Source organism: Chiloscyllium plagiosum, chromosome 46 (assembly GCF_004010195.1).
Source record: "Chiloscyllium plagiosum isolate BGI_BamShark_2017 chromosome 46, ASM401019v2, whole genome shotgun sequence".
Lineage (NCBI taxonomy): Eukaryota > Metazoa > Chordata > Chondrichthyes > Orectolobiformes > Hemiscylliidae > Chiloscyllium > Chiloscyllium plagiosum.
In genome coordinates, this window is record NC_057755.1 from 11,996,438 (window position 1) to 12,021,679 (window position 25,242).

The 25,242-nt window shown below is 43.1% G+C and overlaps 1 protein-coding gene across 1 annotated transcript in view; it reads left to right on the forward strand.

The window, feature by feature from the left end:
- Positions 1-3,451: 3,451 nt before the first annotated feature.
- The window catches only part of LOC122544103 (kinesin family binding protein), a 54,735-nt gene continuing 32,944 nt past the window's right edge, over positions 3,452-25,242 (forward strand). The window contains exons 1-3 of the mRNA XM_043683141.1: positions 3,452-3,925; positions 8,163-8,261; positions 14,087-14,166. Of these exons, the coding sequence (XP_043539076.1) occupies positions 3,467-3,925; positions 8,163-8,261; positions 14,087-14,166 (638 nt within the window). The 5' untranslated portion in view covers positions 3,452-3,466. The remainder of the gene's footprint in view (positions 3,926-8,162; positions 8,262-14,086; positions 14,167-25,242) is intronic.

The following is a 25,242-nucleotide window of genomic DNA, read 5'->3' on the forward strand; positions in this document are numbered from 1 at the left end:
TGCGCACACACACCATGGGTGCTGGGGATAAAATAAGCACTACCACACTTAGGTGGTAGTGTGAGGGAAAAAAAAGGAAAAAAAAAAATTAACAGGCGATTTGCCCTTTGATGTGAAGGGCAGTGTTTGTCACTGGCTACCCGGGTGTTTTCCTATCTTCCTGGTGGTGGAATTTGAATAAAGATTTGTGCACTTTGTGTCTTTCACTGTGTCTCCCACCTGCACACACACACCATGGGTGCTGGGGATAAAATAAGCACTACCGCACTTAGGTGGTATTGTGGGGGTTAAAAGGAAAAAAAAAGAAGTGTTAAGGGCAGTGTTTGTCACTGAAAAAAAAAGAATATAAAGGGGAGTGTTCCGGGTGTCCTTGGAGAAGGAACACGCGGTGTCGACCAATACCCTGGGGAAAGAAAAACAGGAGTTCGCAGGGGAGTGGAGTGTAATATTTCTCCCTCCAACTCTATTTTGATTTAGTCCCTACCCTCCCCCTCACTGTTTTGATCACACAGCACTGCCCTTTGATGTGAAGGGCAGTGTTTGTCACTGGCCACCCGGGTGTTTTCCTATCTTCCTGGTGGTGGAATTTGAATAAAGATTCGTGCACTTTGTATCTTTCACTGTGTCTCACACCTACATACACACACACCATGGGAAAAAAAATAAACGGGAGATTTTGGGCGTTTGCACTAAAAAAAAAATAAAAGCTAACACACTATATGCCTTCATAACAACCCTATCAATCTGGGTGGCAACTTTCAGGGATCTATGTACATGGACACTGAGATTTCTTTGTTCTTCTATACTACCAAGAATTTTACCATTAGCCCAGTACTCTTCATTTGCCACCTCTCAGCCCAGCTCTGCAGCCTAACTATGCCCCTCTGTAACCTACAACATCCTTCAGCACTATCCACAACTCCACCAACCTCAGTGTCATCTGCAAATTTACAAACCCATCCTTCTATGCCCTCATCCAGGTCATTTATAAAAATGACCAACAGTAGTGGGCCGAAAATAGATCCTTGCAGTACCCCACTAGTAACTGAACTCCAGAATGAACATTTCCCATCAACCACCACCTTCTTTCAACTAGCCAACTACTGATCCAAACCGCTATATCACCCTCAATCCCATGTCTCTGTACTTTGTGCAATAGCTTACCATGGGGAACCTTATCAAACATCTTACTGAAATCCATATACACCTCATCTATCGGTTTAGACACCTTCTCAAAGAACTCAATAAGGTTTGTGAGGCACGACCCACAACAAAGTGTTGACTATCGCTAATCAACTTATTCCTTTCTAGATAATGTTAAATTGTATCTCTTATAACCTTTTCCAACACTTTACCCACAACTGAAGTAAGGCTCATTGGTCTATAATTTCCAGGGTTGTCTCTATTCCCCTTCTTGAACAAGGGAACAACATTTTCTATCCTCCAGTCTTCTGGCATTATTCCCGTAGACAATGACAACATAAAGGTCAAAGCCATAGGCTCTGCAATCTCCTCCCTGGCTTCCCAGAGAATTCTAGGATAAATCCCATCCGGCCTAGGAGACTTACCTATTTTCACACTTTCCAGAATTGCTAACACCTCAACCTTTTGCACGTCAGTCCCATGAACTCTAGTAGCCTGTATCTCAGTATTCTGTTCAACATCGTCTTTTTCCCATGTAAATACAGACAAAAAATATTCATTTAGCATTCCCTTATCTCCTCTGACTTCATGCACACCTTCCCACTACTATCCTTGATTGGCCCTAATCTTACTCCAGTCATTCTTTTATTCCTAATATACCTGTAGCTTTGGTTAAGGAGAATCCAAAGAGATTCTACAAATACATAAAAGGTCAAAAGGTGTGGTGCTGGAAGAGCACAGCAGGTCAGGCAGCATCCGAGGAGCAGGAGAGTCAATGTTTCAGACATTAGACCCTCTTCATCAGGAAGGACTAATGCTCCTCGAATGGTGCCTGACCAGCTGTGCTTTTTCAGCACCACACAAAGACTCTGACTCTCCAGCATCTATAGTCCTCACTTTTTCCTAAATACATGAAAGAATAACTAGAGAGAGAATCGGGCCCTGTGAAAATCAACAAGGCTATCGATGTATGGAATCGCAGGAGATGGGGGAGATACTCCACAGTAAATACTGATGTGAAATACTACTTGAGAAGGGTATGGAAGATTGAGAACTTGGAGAAATAAATAGTGATATCTTGAAAAGTGTCCATATTGCAGAGGAGGTGGTGCTGGACGTCTTAAAATGAATAAAAGTGGATAAATCTCTGGAATTCAACCGGGTGTATCTCAGAATCTTATAGGAGGCAAGGGAAGTGTTGCTGAGATCAGTAGCCGTGAATGAGGTGCCGGAAAACTGGAGGATGGCTAATGTGGCGCCACTACTTAGGAATGGTCGTAAGGAAAAGCCAGTGAGCCTGATGTCGGTTATAGGTAAATTGTTGGAGGGGATTCTGCGAGACAGGATTTACATGTTTTGAAAAGGCAAGACCTGATTAGGGATGGTCAGCATGGTTTTGTGTGGGAAATCATGTCACACTAACTTGATTAAGTTTTTTTGAGGAAGTGACAAAGAAGATTGAAGGCAAAGGATGTTTATATAGACTTCAGCAAGGCATTCCACAAAGTTCTGCATGATAGACTAGTTAGCAAGGTAAGGTCACATGGAATGCAGGGAGAGTTAGCCATGTGGATGCAAAATTGGCTTGAAGGTAGAGGACAAAGGGTAATGGTAGAGGATTGTTTTTCATACTGGAGGCCTGTGACCATTTGTATGCCACAAGGATCAGTGCTGGTTCCACTGCTTTTTGTTGTTTATACATATTATTTGTATATGTATATAGGAGGTATGGTTAGTAAGTTTGCAGATGACACTGAAATTGTTGGTGTAACCAGTGAAGAAGGTTCCCTCAGAATACAAGGGGTCCTCGATCAGTTGGCCTAATGAGCTGAGGGGTCGTGACGTGGAAGAGTCTGTGTTGGACTGGGTGGACAAAGTTAAAAATCAGGAGAAAGTGAGGACTGCAGACGCTGGAAAAATTGCAGCGCTCGGAAAGCTAGTGCTTCCAAATAAATCTGTTGGACTATAACCTGATGCTGAGGAGCGGCAGATGGAGTTCAGTTTAGATAAATGTAAAGGGCTAAATTTATATTGTGTTTTTTTTATTAAGGTTCATTGGAACACAACCAAGGAGTTGTAGGAGAACTGCCCATGCTGCTTTTCAATTTAACCCCATGTTAATCCATCAGCAAAGCCGCTTTCGAACTCAGTTAAAAATCACACGATACCAAGTCCAACAGGTTTAACTGGAAGCATTAGCTTTCGGGGCGCTGCTCCTTCATCTGCTGCGGATCGTGTGATTTTTAACTTTGTACAGCCTTGTCCAACACTGGCATCTCCAAATCGTGGCTTTCAAACTCAGTTTGGACTTGCATGAACACGAATGGATCCTGCAGTGCCTCCTCCCGGCCGCCGGACGGCGCTGTCTTTGTGTCCTGCAGTGCTCCGTCTTCGCCGCCGGTGGCGCTGCTGTGTAACTGAGGGTGAAATGGCGGCGAGGGAAGGCGGCGTCGAGCAGGACCTGAGCGTGAAATACTCGCGGGTCCTGAGGCTGCTGGAGGTGGAGTCGAAGCGGGATCCGGAGTCGGAGCCTTATCGTTCCAAGTACGCGGCTCGGGAGCTGCTAAAGGAGCTGAAGGCAGCGCTGGGACCGCGGGATGATGAGCCGCTTCAGGCCGGAGATTGGCTGCAGAAAGCGGCTGTGGTGGAGCTGCAGCTCGGCCTCAACCACACGGAGACCGAGGAGCTGTCCGCGGGCGAGGAGCACCTGGCCAAGTGCGTCCAGATCCTGGAGCCCTTGAAGCTCAGCCCTGGGGCCGTGTCCGTCTTTCTGCAGGCCGAGGTGAAGTGGGGGGCAGCGGCCGTCTCCAGGCAACCGGAGCCTGTGGCAACACAAGGGGCCGTGCGGTGAGATCAGCCCCGGAGTCGGGGAGGGGGGTCAGACTGAGGGGGAGCAGAGGCCTGGCAGTTAGAAAGGGGTTTCCTGGCCTGGATCTGAGGGGGGAGCGGGCTTGGAGAGTGTGGGTAGGGCGGGTTCAAACACGGGAGTGAGGGAGAGACAGGAAAGGCACAATGAAGGAAGAGTTAGCTATCCAGAGCCAAAGGCTGCAAGATGGAGCATAAAAAGAGACAACCACCCAGATCCTGTGGAGACATTTAGAGACTGGACATATCTCGAAAGGTGTGTATTATGATCCCTCTAAGGTCCTGATACATTGATTAAGCAGGAATTATCCTGGAAGTTGAAACTCCTGATGGACAATTAGCTGCCAGCTAGAACCCTTTAAGAAAGTCACCCACTCCAAGTTAGAGTTGAAGATTTCAGAAGATTCGAACTACTTACATGTTTATCTTACTGGTTGGCCACGAGAAGTTAAAACAGAAAAATCTTAATCATATTGCTGTGTGACTACACAACTGAATCCTTCAACATCTCTCCTTCACTCCTCTCCTCTTCCACCTGCCTCCCAGCCTTTGACTTCCCAGTTAACCCCCAACTACATTTGACCTGATAATCCCCAAACCCACTTTCCTCCCTTTCCCCATAACTATTGTTTCCCTTTCTGATTAGAAATTTGATCATCTTGGCTGTGAATATTCTTTTGATAAAAGTAAAAATAAACAAATTGAATCAAATTACAAAGGACTGAAATAGCCCATTGGTACACTGTCATTAAAAAGAAAACTGGAGGTTAAATTAAAATGTAGCTGTTGAAGGATGTAACGTACTCAACCACAGAGTCATAGAGATGTGCAGCACAGTAACAGACCCTTCGGTCCAACTCATCTGTGCCGACCAGATATTCTAAATTAAGCGCCAACACGTCAAGCAAGTAGTTGGATGTTGTGTGACTCTCTTTCCAAGCATGTGCGCGCATATGGAAGTGCAAAAGAGGGGCATATAGTCATAGAGATATACAGCACGGAAACAGACCCGATGGGTAGGAATTATGATCCCCTCCACTGCCTGGACCTATTAATGATGCCTTTAGCCAGCCCAGGAGCAGATCCACAAAGAGGTCCTCCAATCTAGAAGTAGAATTAGGTTTATTGTCACATGTACTCAAGTACAGGGACACTTGAGTACAGCAAAAAGTGTAAATAATTGCCTTTCCCAATGCCATCTTAGGTACAGAAATACCGAGATACAAAATCTTCGATAAACGTGAAAAATAAAGGTCAAAGTTCAGCATTACAGGCTTTCCAAAGCAGAGAGTCCGCACTGGGATTCCTCGAGGTTGGGAGTGCACGCTGGGCTTCTTTGAGGCTGTGAGTCCTTGGATTCCACTAGCTCAGCTGTCCACCACTAATACTGTCTGAGAAGTGGAGGTAAGTAGAGAGAAAAAAACATGAAAAGAGGAAAAAGAAGAAAAAAAAAACGGTGGATGAGCTCCAGCTTAGGAGTCTACTGTGCCGCCACCTTGGAAAAGACAAGCCTTTCTTGTCTGCTCCCGTCCACACCAACTATTTCAGCCATGAATATAATTAGCGATACAGCTTCAATAGCCCCATGCATTCAAAAATTCTGAAAATTAGTAATCCACAGAAGAAATTCCTCCCCATGTCTGTCTTAAATAGGTGATCCCTTGCTCTGAGATTATGTCCTCTGTTCCTAGATTCTCCCACAAGGGAAAACAATCTCTCAACATGTACTTTCAAACCCCTAAAAATCTTGCATATTTCATAAAGTTTTCTCTGATTTTTCTCTACAGTCCACTGAGGACAAGCCCAACACACTTAATGTCTCCTCAACCTTAGAGTCATAGTCATATCTGGATTGCCTCCAATGCCAGTGTGTTCCATTAACGAAGAGGCTCAAACTGTTCAGAATGTATTTTAGGTGTGGTTTTATAAACCTTTCCATGTTTATACTCCATTCCATTTGGAATAAAGGACAATATTACAGTTGCTGGGCAGAGTCAGTGGGCCAATGGTAAGTATTTGTTGATAATCCATCACTGAGTTTTGCGGTGCAGTAGTTGTGTCTCTGCCTCTGAACTAGACAGCCTGGTTTCAAGTTCTCCCTGGTTCGGAGATGTGTAATAACATTTCTAAATGTGTTGATTAGAAATTCTCCTGAAATGGAGAAGTCTTGGAAATGGTCTGAAGTGTCAAATAATAAAGTTAAGTAGGTGGAAGTGGGAAGGAATGTTGATTAAATTTTCCAATTCAGGCAAGGGTCAAAAAATGGCACATGTCAATCATCAGTATACAGGAAAAAGAGATGAGAGAGAGGCTTGAGTAGGATTGGAGCAAGGAATGTTGTACATCTTTCTCTGAAAGGCAGCATAGCTAGAACCCATGCAGATTCACTCAGCAACGCATTTTATTGGAAAAAGTGAATAGAGTCACAAGGGAGGTTGTTCAACATGATAACAAGCTCTGTCAGGCAGAGAAAGTCATTGGATGGGACTGATTAGGCCTCTGTCGAGGAAATAGCCCAGAGCCCTCATTTGTGGTGGGGGTTGAGGCGCAGACTGACTGGGTGATCAAGTTATAGAGAAAACAGGGCTACAAAATAAGAAATAAAGTGGCAGAGGAAACTGAAACAATCATGGATGTAATTGGTGATTGGGCAAGAGAGAAAAAATAAAACAAAGACAGGTGAAATCAGTGGAATGAGACAGAAACAGACTGAATCAGTGTGCCTCTCAAAGCAATCCTGTTGGTGAATCTTGAGAAACAAACAGAAGCAAGCTGTTCAGGAGTGGGAGATCATGAGAGTAAAACACGTAGATACTGAAGATCTGAAACAAAAACTGAAATTGCTGGAGAAAATCAGGTCTGGCAGTAACTGTGGAGCGAAGGCAGAGTTAATATTTTGAGTCTTCAGAACAGTAACTGTACTGAATACCGTCACTACAGAGGAACTTCAATTATCCAGCATTCAATTGTCCGAATATCGGATTATCCGGCAAGATCGCAAGGTCCCGATGCTCAGATAAACTATGTTATCTGGCATTCAAGTATCTGGAATTTGGCTAACCGAATGAAATACTCCCCACCTGAGTCCTTCAGATAATTGAGGTTCCTCTATATATTTCTAAGTTTGTGCAACAATTTCTGTTTTGTGGAAGGTTATGAAGTTGGACATTCTGGAGATCTTCCTCCACAGGAGATGAGATCATTGAAAGTGCAAGAATAAAGGTTTGATGGGCAGTGCTGGGATCATGACTAGGGGAGGTAAGAGGAAATTTGGGGAGATTTGGCATTTGGACTCTGCAAGTTGAAAGCTGTTACTTGCTTGCTTCAATTTTTCTCATATTTTTCCTTTCAGTCAGTGGCACACCTTAAACAAGCACATCTTTTATTACTTTTCCTGCCCAATCTTCATTCCCTTTGACCCTGGAAAAATAACTCCTCTGCCATTCAGTCTCTACTGTCTTCACCATGTCACAGATCTTCTTTAGTCCTTAGTACCAGCGAAGGTTAGGTTTGACAGGGTACTGTTGGGTGTCGACATGGAAACTCGCAGTGTGCTTGAGAAATACAAGGACTCAAGGATTGATACTTAGGATCACTAGAGATGAAATTGTGGGAACAGGAAGAAAAGCCACTGCAAAGTGATTCCTAGCTGTGAGTAGACAATACCGAATCTAGAGAGAGCAGTGCCACCTGGTTCCAAAACAGTGGAGAGAAGTATCAGGAGGATGATGTAGTCACGGTGTCAAAAAACTGCAGACTGATCAAGAAAGATCTGGAGTAAGTGTTTATACTTGTGTCTTTCTCACATCACTTATTATTTGTCATTGATAAAGGCTGTTTTGGCATTGTAGAGGAAGCAGAGCCCTATTTGAAGTGGTTTGAACATAGAGTTGGGGAAGGTGACAACAGGTTTAGGAGCAGCAACAGGTTAAGAAGGGGAGGTTAGGCTGTTTGCAAAGAGAGTGATGTCAAGCTTGGGGCTTTTTTGTGGGAAAAGGCCAAATTGGAACTGACGACACTAGGGGGAGTGTTCAGTTTGCAATGTTAGGGAGCATAATCTCAAGTAACACTTGAATTCTCCACCATTGCCTTAAAGTTATATTCTTGCTGAGAATTGAACAGAAAACTAACTAAATTTGTTCTTTATCTCTCAGAATCAGTTGGGCATCTTGTGGGCCGGATTGGAAGAAATGGAAAAAGCACAAACCTATCTAGAAGATGCAGAATCTCTTTACAACCAATACACTAAGGAGGTAAAGTTGTCTTCATTTGACAGCAGGTGGATGCTAGTAATCAATATGTCTGGATCACTCAGTGCCGTGACCTCTGTGTGGAGTCATTGTTCTGTGCCGTGACCTCTGTGTGGTGACGTTAGTCTGTGCCGTGACCTCTGTGTGGCGACATTCGTCTGTGCAGTGATTGGTAGGTTGAGGCGTTGGTCCGTGCAGTGACTGGTAGGTGGAGGCATTGGTCAGTGATGTGACCAGTGTGTAGGGGATTGTTTAGTACAGGGTTTTGTGTGTTTGTGTGGAGGGGGGTCTGGTCAGTGCAGGATGTGTGTATGAGGGATTGGTCAGTGCAGTGACTGATACGCTGGGCGGGAGGTGGTGTTGGTCAGTGCAGTGAGCACAGAAAAAGCCCTTTGGCCCATTTAGTCTGCACTGACACAACTATCACTAAAGGTGCACTAATCACAGTTTCCTGCATGTGACCGTATTCTTCAGGATACAATTCCACCATTATCTCCTTGCTCTTATACTCTATGCCATGACTGATGAAAGTAAGTGTCCTATAATGCTCTCTTAACTATCCTATTTACGTCCCTGCCGACCTCTGGGATATATCAGTAATCACTCCGAGATCTGTCTGTTCCTCTAAGCAACCCAGTGTCCTGCCATTCATTAGATATTCCCTCATCTGTTTCTTCCAAAGTGCATCACCTCACAGTTATCATGGTTAAATACCATCTGCCACTGGTCTGCCCATCTGATCAACCCACTTATATGTTCCATCTTCTTCATTCCTAACCACTCTATCAAGGTTGCTTAGTAGTGAGCATGCTGCCTCATAGCACAAGGGACACTGATCTGATTCCACCTTCGGGTGACTGTCAGTGCTGAGTTTGCACATTCTCCTCATGTCTGTGGGTTTCCTTTGGGTGCTCCAGTTTCCTCCCACAGTCCAAAGATGTGTAGATTAGGTTAATTAGCCTTGGAAAATTTGAGGTTACAGGGATATAATATAGTAGGGGGTAGAAACAAAAATGGAAGTTGCTGGAAAAGGTCAGCAGGTCTGGTAGCATCTGTGAAGAGAAATCAAACTTAACGTTTTTGGTCCAGTGACCCTTCCTCAGAACTGGACTCGATGGGCTGAATAGTCTGCTTCCCCACTGTAGGGATTATGATTCAATCTTGGTCTTTTCTGCAAATTTGTTGAACATTTCCTCCCACGTTTCCATCTGTATAATTTATGCATATAACAAACAATAAGGGTCCCTGTACAAACCCTTGTGGTACACCATTGTGCCTGTGTGGATTGGTCAGTGCGGTGACCGTTATGCGAGTTAGGATTAATCAGTGCAGTGACCGTTGGGCCTTTGTGGATTGGTCAGTGCGGTGACCATTGTGCCTGTGTGGATTGGTCAGTGCGGTGACCATTGTGTGTGTATGGATTGGTCAGTGCGGTGACCATTGTGCGTGTGTGGATTGGTCAGTGCAGTGACCGTTATGCGTGTTTGGATTAATCAGTGCAGTGACCGTTGGGCCTTTGTGGATTGGTCAGTGCGGTGACCATTGTGCGTGTTTGGATTAATCAGTGCAGTGACCGTTGGGCCTTTGTGGATTGGTCAGTGCGGTGACCATTGTGCGTGTGTGGATTGGTCAGTGCAGTGACCATTGTGCGTGTTTGGATTGGTCAGTGCAGTGACCGTTGGGCCTATTTGAATTAATCAATGCAGTGACCATTGTGCGTGTGTGGATTGGTCAGTGCGGTGACCATTGTGCGTGTGTGGATTGGTCAGTGCGGTGACCATTGTGCGTGTGTGGATTGGTCAGTGCGGTGACCATTGTGCGTGTGTGGATTGGTCAGTGCGGTGACCATTGTGCGTGTGTGGATTGGTCAGTGCGGTGACCATTGTGCGTGTGTGGATTGGTCAGTGCGGTGACCATTGTGCGTGTGTGGATTGGTCAGTGCGGTGACCATTGTGCGTGTGTGGATTGGTCAGTGCGGTGACCATTGTGCGTGTGTGGATTGGTCAGTGCGGTGACCATTGTGCGTGTGTGGATTGGTCAGTGCGGTGACCATTGTGCGTGTGTGGATTGGTCAGTGCGGTGACCATTGTGCGTGTGTGGATTGGCCAGTGCGGTGACCATTGTGCATGTGTGGATTGGCCAGTGCGGTGACCATTGTGCGTGTGTGGATTGGTCAGTGCGGTGACCATTGTGCATGTGTGGATTGGTCAGTGCAGTGACCAGTGATTGGTCTGATAGAGTGTGGAAAACATTAATACGTTGCATTGTCTATAAGAAGATGAAATTATCCATTTTCACAACAATGAGAGAGTGGAGAGATCTGATTGTCCTGTGTAGTCGAGGTTAGTATGCAATTCAGCTAGTAATTATACAAAAGCCAAAAGCATATTAGTGATTATTGTGAGGGAAATTGTCTACAAAAATAAAAATTTTGTGTTTCAGTTATAGAGGATGCAGGTAAGATCGCATTTGCTGTACTGTGTGCAGTATTAGTATATAACTATGTTGGAGGCAGTTCATGAAGGTTTGCCAACTTGTAACTTCAATGGGTAGTTAATTTTGAGGAAAGGTGGACAGGCTAGGGTTCAGAAGAATAAAAGCAGCTCAATCTGACAATGTCAGTGTGGAGAGGATGTTTCCTCTTATTGGAGATTCCAGAAATAGACTATTTAAAAAGGTGTCACTCACTTAAGACAGCTGTGAGGTGAAATTCTTTTTCTGGAGGTCATGAATCTTTGAAACTCTCTTCCTGAAAAGACAGTGGAAGCAGAGTCTTTGAAAATTTTTAAGGCAGAGATAGATCTTGGTAAGCAATTGAGTGAACAATTTAGCAGAAGTAGTGACTTAGACCCTTTTTTTTAAAAGGGCATTTGTAAGCAGCTGACTTAATATGACGTAATAGAGTGTTAGAATTAACTCTGCTTGAGTTAAGCAGAGGAAGAGAGGGGTATTTGATTAACTTTTCCTCAACTAAACAGCTGATTGATAAGTAGGATTAGTGAGTATTTCTAGTCTTTAAAGGGAAAGTAAGGTCTTTATTTTGTTTTCAGGTCTCTCGACTTTACCTCTTAAAAATACTTTTAAGTATGAGGTGTAGAAAAGTACAACAAAGTGTATTAAAGAGTATAGAAGTGATTAAATTGAAATAGAAAGATGTCTGGTCAGATGGTGTGTTGCTGCTTGGTGCTGCTAGATACCGTGTTGATCCAGTGTGCATACATCTGTAGCAGCTCAAACAACTTTGGATTCAAACAGAGGAGCTCAAGTCCGAGCTGTTGTGCCACATGAGGGAGGGAGGGGGAAGTTACCTGGTTGCTTTGTTTCAGGAGGGAGTCATTCCCATCTGATTAGATAATTCAGATTTGTCTGTCATCAGGGTCAGGAGTGTGTTACTACTTGTGAAGCAGGAATTGGGACCCTAAGTTGAGGAGGAGAAAACATTTAGTAGATACTATTGCAATGAGTACTGTCAATGATTAAATTTAAGTCTGAGATACCATTAAAAGGGTTCTAATTGACTGAACATCTTCCAGCATTGTACATATGGGATGGAAGCGCAATAACTGTGATCTTAGTAGTCAGGGGTGCTGCGGTGATGACCTTTGATAAATAACTTTTGTTAACTTATGTCTGTGGTCTTGTGCCAATTTAAATGCTCTGTCTAGGAAATTAATACTTGTATATTTTGGCTTTAAGTTTAATGGAGTGTTCATAATTATTGAGGATATTGGTGAATCTCTGCTTTTGCTTCATGAGAATTTGTATATTGCATAGGTAAAGAAGGCAATGTTACTACATGACTGCATTGCCTAAAAAATTAATGAGAATGCAGAAGAAATGCCTACAAATCAAAATGTAGCCCTTGAGAAAATGTCAAAGACCCCTCAAAAATAAGTGTTAACCATTCAGTACGTAAAGTCCCATTGCATGCTGAGCGAAATATCTCCCTTGTTGGAGATGGTCATTGTTGTTGTGTGACATAAAAGTCACTTGTCACTTACCAAGCCTTCCTGAATGCACACCCTTTTGCAAGTTAATTCCTGGCACTTGCCTTGGATTTGACTCTTACGAAATGCCACCATCTCAATATCTATTTATTAAGAATTAACTTAACAGTGAAAGTGATTGGACAACAGCATTATCAGCCAGCATTGTTGGGGTAAAGGAATATCAGTGAGGGTGGTTCGAGCTGAGGCCTAGCTAGTCAGTCTTGGGGCTGTGTTTGTGGGCAGAAGATGGTTATAAAACGTAGAACAGTACAGCACCATACAGGCCCATCGACCCTCGATGTTGTGCTGACATTTTATCTTACTCTAAGATCAAACTAAACTACCTACCTTACATTTTACTATCATCCATGTGCCTATCTAAGAATCACTGAAGTGTCCCTAATGTCTCTGTTTCTACTACCACTGCCGGCAAGGCATTCCAGGCAGCCACCACATTTGTTTAAGGAACTGACCTCTGACATCTCCCCTATGTCTTCCTCCGATCATCTTAAAATTATACTCCCTCATAATTTCCACCCTGGCAAAAGGTCTCTGGCCACTCTATCTATGCCTCTCAACATCTTGTACACCTCTATCAAGTCACCTCTCATTCTCTCATCCTCCTTTGCTTCAGTGAGCTCCCTCAGGTTTCCATCATAAGACTTGCCCTCCAGTCCAGGTAGCATCCTGGTAAATCTACTCTGCATCCTCACTAAAGCTTCCACATCCTTCCTATAATGAGGTGACCAGAACTGAACACAATATTCCAAGTGTGGTCAAATCAGGATTCTATAGCGCTGCAGCATAACAGCATGGCTCTTAAACTCAGTCCCCCTACTAATGAAAGCCGACAGATCATATGCCTTCTTAACAACCCTATCAACTTGGGTGGCAACTTTGAAGGATCTATGGATGTGGACCCAAGATCCCTCTGTTCCTCCACACTGCCAAGAATCCTGCCTTTAACCCTGTAATCTGCATTCAAATTCAATTTTCCAAGATAAATCACTTCATACTTTTCCAGGTTGAACTCCATCAGCTCTCATCCTGTCGCTGTCCTGTTGCAACCTACAACAGCCCTCCACACTATCCACAACTCCACCAACCTTTCTGTCATTGGCAAACTTACTAACCTCCCCTTCCACTTCCCCAACCAAGTCATTTATAAAATTCTGAAAGAGCAGAGGTCCCAGAACCGATACCTGTGGAACATCCTACTTTCCATCTACTGCCACCTTCTGTCTTCTATGGGCCAGCCAGTTCTATATCTGGACAGCCAAGTTTTGCTGTTTCCCATGCTTTGTTACTTTTTGAATGAACCTACTATGGGGAACCTTATCAAAGGTCTTGCTAAAATCCATATACACCGCATCCACTGCTTTACCTTCAATATGTTTTGTCACATCATCAAATAATTCAGTTAGAGGCATGGCCTGCCCCTCACTTAGCCATGCTGACTACCTCTAATCAAGCTATGTGTTTCCAAATAATCATAAATCCTATCTCTCCGAACCCCCTCCAATAACTTGCCCGATATAAGCCTGACTGTAATTCCCAGGGTTATCCCTATTCCTTTTCTTGTACAAGGGAATAACATTTTTGTTGTGGCAACATGTTGCATCTTTGATAGCGTGGCCTGTTACCCAAGCCAACTTGAAGCAATGGGCTTTTATGTGAGCTTCTCGACCACTGCCGTGGCACTGAAGCTGAGGAAGTAATGACTTCAGGAAGAGAGGGAGAACTGCCTAAAGAAACAACTGATCAATAATTACAAAAGGAAGCGGTTACTTGAATAAACTGCAGGAACTGCATAAAGATAATCTGTTACTTATCATTTAGATTGGAACTCCACCATTGGACACCCATGAACACTTCCTGGAAGAAGAGGAGAGGTTGAGTGAGCAGGAGAGACATAAAAGGTATGGTGGTCTTTAACCTGTCAGAGATCAAATGGGAAGTTTGTCTGTAAACAACTGAGGCCATCTGAAGAAGTACGAGTATTGGTAGCTCTGAAATTACAAAGCAATTTTGTGTCTGAGCTCTCAGTAGTACAGATGAAACTGAATTTCAGCCAGCCATCAGGTTTTTCTGCTAATTTTGTTGAGGTAATCTGAATTTTTTGAGGAGATAACACAAGTGGTAAATAAAGAAATGTGTGCGGGTATTGTTGACATGGACTTCTACAAAACATTTGATACATTTCTATTCAAAAGAAATGATTAATAAAAATGGCCAAATGTTTACTGGAAGATCAACTGTTAGGGAGGAGTTGCGTTAATTTGATGGGAAAGGAACCTGAAAATAGCAGCAATGTCCTGCAGGATGCTGAAGATCTGAAATAAAAACAAGTAATGCTATAGAAACTCATCAGGTCTGGCAGCCATCTGTGGAGAGAGAACCAGAGCTAATGTTTTAAGTCCAGTATGACTTCACAAGATGCTATCATCAAAAATGAGTAATTCTGGACTAGAAACGTCAATCCTTTCTTTCCGCAAGTGCTACAGGATATGGATGACTTTCTTGAGTACTTTCTGTTTTATTTCAGGAAATAGCAGCACTGAGATCAAAAGAAAGAGATATAAAGCAGCATTAAAGTTAAAAATGTCTCAAAATTGCAGGCTAGAGCTAAGGGAAGTAGAAGTGGTGCTACCGGTATTAATTTGGATTTTTTTAGAAAAAATGTTGGAATCAATTTTACAAGGATGTTGCCAGGGTTGGAGGATTTGAGCTATAGGGAGACATTGAATAGGATGGGGCTGTTTTCCCTGTAGTGACAGAGGCAGAGGGGTGACCTTATAGAGATTTATAAAATTCATGAGGGGCATGGATAGGACAAGTAGACAGTCTCTTCCCTGCGGTGGGGGAGTTCAGAACTAGAGGGCATAGGTTTAGGGTGAAATGGGAAAAATATAAAAGAGACCGACGGGGCAACTTTTTTATGCAGAGGTTGCTGCGTGTATGGAATGAGCTGCCAGAGGAAGTGGTGGAGGCTGGTACAATTGCAGCATTTAAAAGGCATCTGGATGGGTATATGAATAAGAGGGGTTTGGAGGGATATGGGCCGGCCGTTGGCAAGTGGGACTAAATTGGGTTATGATATCTGTTGGCATGGACGAAGGGTCAGTTTCTGTGCTGTCATCTCTATGAATCTAATTATTAAAGGAGTAATAGCACATTTGAAAAATCATAAACAAATCAAGCAGAGTCAAAATGAAAGGGACCTCTTGCATGACTAACATATTAGAGTTTTTCAAGGAAATTTCAACCAGAGTAGATGGTGGAACCAGTGGATGTGTTGTATTTATCCTTCCAGAAAGCATTTGACGAGGTATCTTCGAAAAGGTTAAGTCATAAGTTAGGAGCTTGTTGTGTTGGAGGTAAGTGGCTGTGAGAAATATCAGTGTTGAGACTGAGGTACTGGAAAAGCACAGCAGGTCAGGCCGCATCCGAGAAGCAGGAGAATCGCCGTTTCTGGCAAGAGCCCATCATCAGGAAATCTGTTTCAGGAAGGACACTGAAAGTGCTGTGACACTGTTCTAGGAGGGGTCTTCTAATTTGCTCAGGGAAAAGAGCAAATGACTAGAAGTGAGGCAGGTAAAGGGACCCAAGAGGCAGCATTGCAGGAGCATTAGCTCTTAGAATTGTCAGCAAGTTTGAGGTACTTCAAATCTCTTAGAGAAGAGTGTGAACTGCATGGGTAAATGAACTACCTGACCAGAATACTGCATCCAGGAAACCATTCAAGTGAGGGGAGTAAATAGAATTGCAGTGGTAGTATAAGTCTGTGTACTGAAGGGGATAGCTATGTTTTTCTCTAGCTGATGGCTGTGTTGCCTGCCAGGATTTTGGATACCTGCAGTGGGCTGGAGAGGAACCTGCTGTAGGACAAAGCAGTGATTGTGGTACATATAGGTACCACCAATATGGATCGGAATAAGATGTACTGCTGAGGGAATATAAGCAGTTAGGGGCTAAAGTAAGAAACAAAACTTATAAGGCATAATAATCTATGGATTACTACTTGAGCCACAAGCAAATTGGTGCTGAATGAGATTTGAGAGATGAATGCATGGCTTATAGAACATAGAAAAGTACAGCACAGAACAGTCCCATTGGCCCATGATGTTGTGTAAAATATAGTAACTTAACCTACACACCCCTCAACTCACTGCTATCCATGTGCATATCCAGCAGTCCCTTAAATGTCCCCAGTGACTTCGCTTCCACCACCTCAGCTGACAACGCATTCCATGCGTTCACAACTCTCTGCGTAAAGAACCTACCTCTGATGTCTCCTTTATACCTTCTTCTTAATACCTTCAAGCTATGACTTCTCTTACCAGTCAATCCTGCCCTGGGTAAAAGTCTCTGGCTATTGACTCTATCTATTCCTCTCATTATTTTGTACAACTTGATCAGGTCTCCTCTCATCCTCCTCCTCTCCAGAGACAAAAGTCTGAGCTTATTCAACCTTTCTTCATAAGTCAAGCCCTTCACTCCTGGTAAACCTTCTTTGCACCCTCTCCAAAGCCTCTCTATCTTTCCGAAAGTAGGGCGACCAGAACTGGACACAATATTCCAAGTGTGGTCTCACCAGGGACTTGTAGAGCTGCAGCAAAATCTCATGGCTCTTAAACTGGATAACCCTGTTAATGAAAGCCAAAACATCATATGCTTTCTTATCAACCCTATCCACTTGGGTGGCAACTTTGAGGGATCTATGTACTTGCAAATCCAGATCCCTCTGTTCCTCCACACTGCCAAGAATCCTGTCTTTATCCTATATTCAGCATTTGAGTTCGACCTTCCAAAATGCATCACTTTGCATTTATCCAGGTTGAACTCCATCTGCCATCTCGCAGCCCAGCTCTGCATCCTGTCTATTGCGCTGCAGCCTGCAGTAGTTCTCTATACTATCGACGACACTTCCAACCTTTGTGTCATCTGCAATGTGATGTCGGAGAAATAGGGTTTGTTCATTTGGAACTGGCATCCATACTAGGGAAAGTGAAAGGTATTCTGTTGGGATGGTCTACCCCAGAAAGAAAGAAATGGGACATTCAAGAAATATACTGCAATTATCATAGGTGACTTTAATCTATGTGTAGATTGGGATCATCAGATTGGAAACAATAGCCTGGGGAGGCACAGTGGCTCAGTGGTTAGCACTGTTGCCTCACAGCTCCAAGGACCCGGGTTCGATTCCAGCCTCGGGCGACTGTTTGTGTGGAGTTTGCGCATTCTCCCCATGTCAGCGTGGGTTTCCTCTGGGTGTCCCAGTTTCCTCCCACAATCCAAAGATGTGCAGGTCAGGTGAATTGGCCATGCTAAAATTGCCCATAGTGTTAAGTGCATTAGTCAGAGGGAAATGGATCAGGGTGGGTTCCTCTTTGGAGGGTTGGGGTGGACTTGTTGGGCCAATGGCCTGTTCCCTGTTTCCACACTGTAGGGAATCTAATCTAAGAACCGTGTTGGGACCAATGTGCTGGCAAATCATATAACTATGGCATGAGACAGGGTTTTAAACTAAATAGTGGGGTGGAAGAGAGTGATAGGCAATATTTTAAAAGTAATGAAGCAACATTATATAGGGGCAGCATTTTGAGTATTGATTTCCAAAGACGAGAGTGTGATGCTGGAAAAGCACAGCAAGGTCAGGCAGCATCCAAGGAGCAGGAGGATCGATGTTTCGGGCATAAGCCCTTTATCGGGAAAGCCTTCCAGCACCACATTCTCCATTCTGATCGCCAGCATCTGCAGTCCTCACTTTCTCCTAATGATTTCCAAAGTACGCCAGGATGGGTCAGGACATATGTGCGTACATACAAACAAGAATATGTCAACAGGTAAGGCCAGATTTTGTCAAAATTATAAATAAAATGGGAGGCCTTGTATATTATAATACAGACAGCATTGTTAGCATAGATAGAGAGAAATATGTACGATCTGACAAACATCACAGATATTTGGTTGAAATGTCACCAAGGGAGGACCAGGACAATAATAGGATACCTTTGTAAATTAGGGATGTTAATGCAGTGCTGAAAGATGACAGGTTCAAAAGAGCAAGCATCAGTTTGGATAGAGGTAAGAAATAGTAAAGGTAATTTGTCACCTGTGGTTGTAGTTTCTAGACTCCTTAATAGTTCCACTGTAGAAGAGAATAAGCAGAAAGAAAGAAATGGGACATGCAAAAAATATATTGCGATTATCATGGGTGATTTTAGTCTACACGTAGATTGGGATAATCAGATTGGCAACAATAGCCTGGAAAGTAAGTTGGGTGTTTTGTAGGTGATTTCTTAGAGCAAAGCATTCTAGAGTGAACCAGGGAGGACACTTTCCTAGTCTTGGTCAGAAGCAATGTGACAGGATTAATCAATAACTTCTTGGTAAAGGAGTCTCTAAGGGACGCGAATCACAAAACGATAGAATTAGTTAAAAATCACAGAACACCAGGTTATAGTCCAACAGGATTATTTAGAAGCACTAGCTTTTGGAACACTGCTAATTCATCAGGTATTTGTGGAGCAGGATCATAAGACACAGAATTTATAGCAATAGATCACAATGTCATGCATGCAACTGATTGTTAAGTCTTTCAACTTGTAGAATGGGTTGCTGATTTCGGTTCATTAAAAGTAAATCCCAGAACTTCTTTCAAATCGCATTCTTGAGATAACTTAAAGTTTTATTTTTAAAAAGTGACTTCTCAACTCAAGAGAATGCATTAAAGGTGTGACGTTAGAGTCTGTCTGTCTATCCCAATCTTGAATCAAACTGGTTCTGTTTCCAAAATAGGAATTTATAAAAAATGTTACATGGATTGACTGCCTGCAGATTGTGTGCTTTTTGAGCAAAATAGAATTTTTTTGCAATTCCAGTTCTGCAAATGCAAATTAACCCCATAAATTTATGTGAGTGTGTGTATGTGATAGTATGTGTTTGCGTGAATGCACCTTTCGGGGGGGTGTATATGTGTGTGTGTGTCTGAGAGAGAGCATGTATGTGAGAAAGGGTCTGCGTGAGTATATAAGTGTGTATGTGTGAGAGTGTATAGTGTAGTGGGGTCACCTGTAGTGTGACATGAACCCAAGGTCCCGGTTGAGGCCGTCCTCATGGGTACTGAATTTGCCTATCAACCTCCGTTCAGTCACTCTGCGTTGTTGCGTATCCAGAACTCCACTTTGGAGGATGGTCACCTGAAGATCCGAGGTCGAATGTCCCTGATCACTGCAGTGTTCCCCAACTGGGAAGGAACCTCCCTGCCTGGCGATTGTTGCATTGTGTCCGTTCATCCATTGTCATAGTGTCTGCTTGGTCTCGCCAGTGTACCATGCCTTGGGACATTCTTGTTTGAGCCGTAAGAGATAGACAACATCGGCTGAATCACATGAGTACCTGCTGTGTACATGGTGGGTAGTGTCCCCCGTGTAATGGTAGTATCCATGTTGACACTCTGACACACAGTGGTTGCCCTGACAGGGTTGTGTGATGTTGTGGTCGATGTTGTCTTGAAGGCTAAGCAGTTTGCTTTGAACAGTGGTCTATTTAAGGTTTGGTGGTTGTTTATAGGTGAGGAGTAGAGGCATAAGGAAGGTCTTGGCGAAGTGCTCATCCTCTTCGATAATGTGTCCCAGGCTGCAAAGAATATGGCATAGTTTCTCCGCTCCCAGGAAGTACTGAACAACAAAGGGTACCCTATCGGTCACATCCCGTATCTGTCTCCTGAGGACGTAATTATGGTTTCTCACTGTGGCACATTGGAACCGGCGATCAATGGATTGAGCATCATATCCTGTTCTTATGGGGTGTCTTTCTGGATCTTCAGGTGTCCGTTGCGTTCCTCCTCCTCTGAACAGATCCAGTGTATGCGTAGGGCTTGTCTGCACGGGATGGCTGTTTTAATATGTTTAAGGTGGAAGCTAGAGAAGTGCAGCATTGGAAGTTACCTGTGCATTTGGGGTAGAGTGTGGGACTGAGGTGCCTTTACTTGATGGAGATGTGTGTGTCCAAAAATGAGACAGATACTAAAGAGTAATCCATGGTAAGTCTGATAGTGGGATGAAACTTGTTGATATCATTGTACAGTTGTTTCAGTGACTCCTCACCATGGGTCCAGAGGAAGAAAATGTCGTCAATATATCTGGTATATGGTGCTGGTCAGAGGTCCTGTGCAGCAAAGCCGTCTTGCTCAAACTTGTGCACAAAAATATTGGTATATTTGGTGCAAATTTAGTCTCCTTGGCTGTTCCGTGTGTCTGGATGAAAAACTAGTTGTCAAAAGTGAAAACGTTGTGGTCGAGGATGAAGCGGATGAGTTGTAGAATGGTGCTCTGAGATTGGCAGTTGGTGGTTTTGAGTAATGAGGAATAATAGGGGATAGAAATCAGGAGTGGGAGTGGTCCACAGCCCCCTATGACTAAGTTTGATCCATATATGGCGTTATTTTCCAATGTGGAGAGTCTGATTTAGGTACTCATACAAGGTACTCATCAGCCTTCACCTAGAATTCCATGAAGAGCTCTGAGCTTGACAGGCTAGGTATGGAGGGTTGTTTCTCTTTGTGACACAGTCCAGCACCATTTGGAATAATCTCAGTGTGAGAGGTTGCCCATTTAAGATGGATGAAGAAGAATTTCGTCTGCCAGAGGTAGTAAGACTGGAATTCATTATTGCAGATGACTATTGAGACTGGGTCTTTCAATATATTCAAAGTGAAGACAGACAAAATTTTTAATCAGTAAGAGAATAGAGGGTTATAGGGAAGAGGCAAAAAAGTAACATGAGGAATATCACATCAGTCATGATCTTGGGCTCAGCTTGATAAGTGCGAACTTCTGCTCCAATATCTTATGATTTTAGGTAATGAGAATGCCTGTCCTCTTGAGTGAAAATGGGGAGTTAATCATAGATACTAAGGAATTGTATAAAGTGAATATATTTTGCTTTGAATGCAAAAGAAAATCCACTAATATTGGTGAAAAAAGATACATTTTATTGAGGCTTTTCATCTTGCAGTCATCAGGACAGTTAACAGGCAATGCAACAAAAACAGAAATTGCTGGAAAAGCTTAGCAAGTCTGGCAGCATCTGTGGAGAGAAATCAATTAATGTTTTGGGTCCAGTGATTCTTTCTTAGAACTTCTGTCAAAGGGAAAAGCCACGTTTGTACGAGGAGAGTGCATATTGGTTAGCAGGTAATTGGTAGAGGTGTTGCCATGGAGAATACACCATTTATTGATGACTCACAGCTAACTGCTACTCTTTCTATAAATTTTATACCAGGCAGTTTGATTGTCAATGCCCTGACAAATTACCCAAGAATGGCTGTCATTTATGTTGTTCAGTTGAAACAGGCACAATGTGTATACATGTTCTTTGTTTCTAACAATGCTCAACTTCTATACTACAAAATGACAATTTGTATTCCAGCAATAGCTGTGAACCAAGAGATGGATAGGAGAGAGGAATTTGATAAAATAATATTCACTAGGACAGCGGTACTGAGAAAATTGCTGGAACTGCAGCTTTAAGTGTCTGGGTCCTGCCTTAGAATCTTAAAAGTGTTAGCTATTTTTTGTCTTAATTTTCCAAAATTTGCTAGATTCTTGAAAGGTTCCATTAGAGTGGCAAGTAACAAATATTGAAGAAAGGAGAAAGGCAGAAAATACAGGCCGGTTAGCATGACCCCTGTCATAGGGTAAGTGTTGAAGGTGATTATTAAGAAATTTATAGCTGGCCACCTAGAAAACCCTAAGATAGTTTAGAGGAGTCAGCTGCTTACCTGCTAAATTGTAACTAGTTTTGAAGGGCTTTTGCCGGAAAGGTCGATTCTCCTGCCCCTCGGTTGCTGACTGACCTGCTGTGCTTTTCCAGCACCGCACTCTCGATTCTAATCTCCAGCATCTGACAACACATTTATCCTCGGACAAGTCAAACAGAGATATGCACGAGAATTCCTCGAAGCATGGCATTCCAACCGCAACTCTATCAACAAACACATTAAGTTGGATCCAGTTTACCAACCTCCTGGGAAAAATAACAGGAAATAATATCACCACAGGAAATGATATAATCAACCCAAGGAAACCTAAACACAAATAAAAAGCGGGCCAAACCACCAGTGCTTCACCGGAGGCTCACTGATGATGTGTGGCGACGAAATGTCTGAAATCGAACCTTCCAGCTCAGCAACAAAATTTACATCTATGACTTGTATTCTAGATTAGATTAGATTAGATTAGATTACAGTGTGGAAACAGGCCCTTCGGCCCAACAAGTCCACACCGCCCCGCCGAAGCGAAACCCACCCATACCCCTACATTTACCCCTTACCTAACACTACAGGTAATTTAGCATGGCCAATTCACCTGACCCAACACATCTTTGGATTGTGGGAGGAAACCGGAGCACCCGGAGGAAACCCACGCAGACACGGGGAGAACGTGCAAACTCCACACAGTCAGTCGCCTGAGGCGGGAATTGAACCCGGGTCTCTGGCGCTGTGAGGCAGCAGTGCTAACCACTGTACCACCGTGCCGTCCACAAACTAACTAGGAATTCTAACAAGGAATTCCTGATGAAGAGCTCATGCTTGAAACATCGACTCACCCGCTCCTTGGATGCTGCCTGACTGGCTGTGCTTTTGCAGCACCACACTTTTCGACTCTGATCTCCAGCTTCTGCAGTCCTCACTTTTTCCAAAATTAACATGAAGCAAATATGAGTAACAGACAAATGAAGGCACAGTTTCAGTTAAATAGCAATGGGATCAAACAGATCCCACAATTTCCCAGTAATCTACTCCCAACATCAGTGACACTATTGTTATGACATGGGTAAACTCTCCTGCTTAATTTAAAATCAGCATCACAGAAAAGATTTATCCCATGTAGTAATCTGTAAAACTTTGAGTGGTCAAGAACTATTTAAAGTAAAAAAATTAACAACTTTATTTCTTAAAGTATAACAGAATAATTAACTAACAACTATGTACAAGTCCTTACTCTAACTTATCTTTTACCTTCCCTTTTATAATACTAGTCTGGTAAAACTCCCAATTAAGATTTACAAAACAACACATCTCAAAACCAGGCAGTTCTTCTATTTGGATCCTCGTGTGTCTTTTCTTCTTAGGGATTCTGCTTCACAGGTTACTGATCCGAAAAGGTACTTTTAAGAGAGCTATTTTTCAGGCAATCTTTTATCCGCTGGAGCTTGGCAGTTCTCCTTCCAACTGTTCAAATGTTCCCCTGTCTTATACCCCAGAGCATTAGATTGTGTCATCGGCTTTTATGATGGTCAATATACTCTCTTCAAACTTGATTGGAAATTGGTATTTTTTCAGGGAATAATTTAAACTGATTCCAATTTTTTTTTGTCTTTTCGAGGCAACCAGCTAATCCAGTTGTTTGAATTAGTGTTAAATTGTTACGCTATTGAGAGCACTTGGTGCTGTGTCCAGTAGTTCTGCTGCTTTTAACTCTCTTAAAGTACACACACAACTTCATAGCACTATGGTTCACCAAATCTTATTAAAACATCACAAAGGGTCGCAGTGCTTCACTTTTAATGACTTAGCAGTGAAACTCCTTCGCAAGCTGCTCCAAACGTGACTGCCTCAACCATTGCTCATTTTCTGGTGATCCACCTTCCTTTCATAGTGTTGTGCCTCAATTTACATACTGAAAATTGAGTCCGCATTTGCTGGAGGTGTTAAAAATTTTAAAAAGTATTCAATTTTCCCCAGTCTACTTGCCTTTCAATCCCAGATTGCTGCACTTAATGAGAATTGCTATTACTATAAATAGTCTTATTTATAATGTTACAATTATGTCGTCATCATATAACTCTATTAGTTAAAATTCAAATCCCTTTATAAACAGACCCTCTACACACATGCATGTAGACAGACGGTAAAAAAACTGGGTGTTATAGGCAGAAAGAAAACTTGGGAAAGCAGTTCTTTGGACCTTTCACAGTATTCTCTGAGATGGTTCTTGTGCTGATCGGAGCACTCACTGCTTCTCGATCTTCCTTCTGCTTTCACGAGCTTGGAGAAGACATGGGATGACGGGTTAGCACTCTGACTTATTAATTAAAAGTACTAACTTGCAGCAACTGCTAAAGGAAAATAAACTGGTTTTCTTCAAGCTTAATCTGGTTGTTAGTGCAAGAAGCAGCCCTAAAATTCAAAGTTTGTGAGAAGATTTGTAGCTCAGGTGCTCGTTGTTGTGGTTCTGTTCGCCGAGCTGGGAATTTGCGTTGTAGACGTCTAGTCCCCTGTCTAGGTGACATCCTCAGTGCTTGGGAGCCTCTTGTGAAGCTGGAGGAAAGATCACAGAAGCGCTTCACAGGAGGCTCCCAAGCACTGAGGATGTCACCTAGACAAGGGACGAAACGTTTGCAACACAAATTCCCAGCTCGGCGAACAGAACCACAACAAGCAGCCCTAAAATGTACAACTACCTGGCAATCAATCACCTAGTTGTTCACAAGCAGAAGGCCTTTCTCATCAATAACTGTACATTAGCCCACAGCCCAGTCAGTTACTTTTTGCCAGTTTGTACTCAGCCCTTGACTAATTTGTCTGCGAATTATCTCCTCCTGCTTGAACCAGCACCTGTATAAACATTGCAATGAGTATCAGATTACTTGCTCTCAAAATTGCAATGATGTTTCAACAATCCTTTGTTTCTGAACCAGTTCTTTTCTATTTCATTCCACAATCAAAAATACAGAAAAAAAAACTAAGCGTGGTCTTTACATTTGGGGCAATGCTCCCCTGGATTCTTGGAAATTGCACTCCGGTATTTCCTTAGGCACAACTCCGATTTTCCACAAATTGACAACTTCACCAAGAATGATGGATGGCAGTTATAGGAAGGGAGAAAAGCTGCAGATACAGTCAGGTGGATGAGTTAACTCCAGGCAAGGTAGGAGAGGTGGGCAGGTAGTGAAGGAGTTTTCTGTGGCCATCCCCATTTCATACA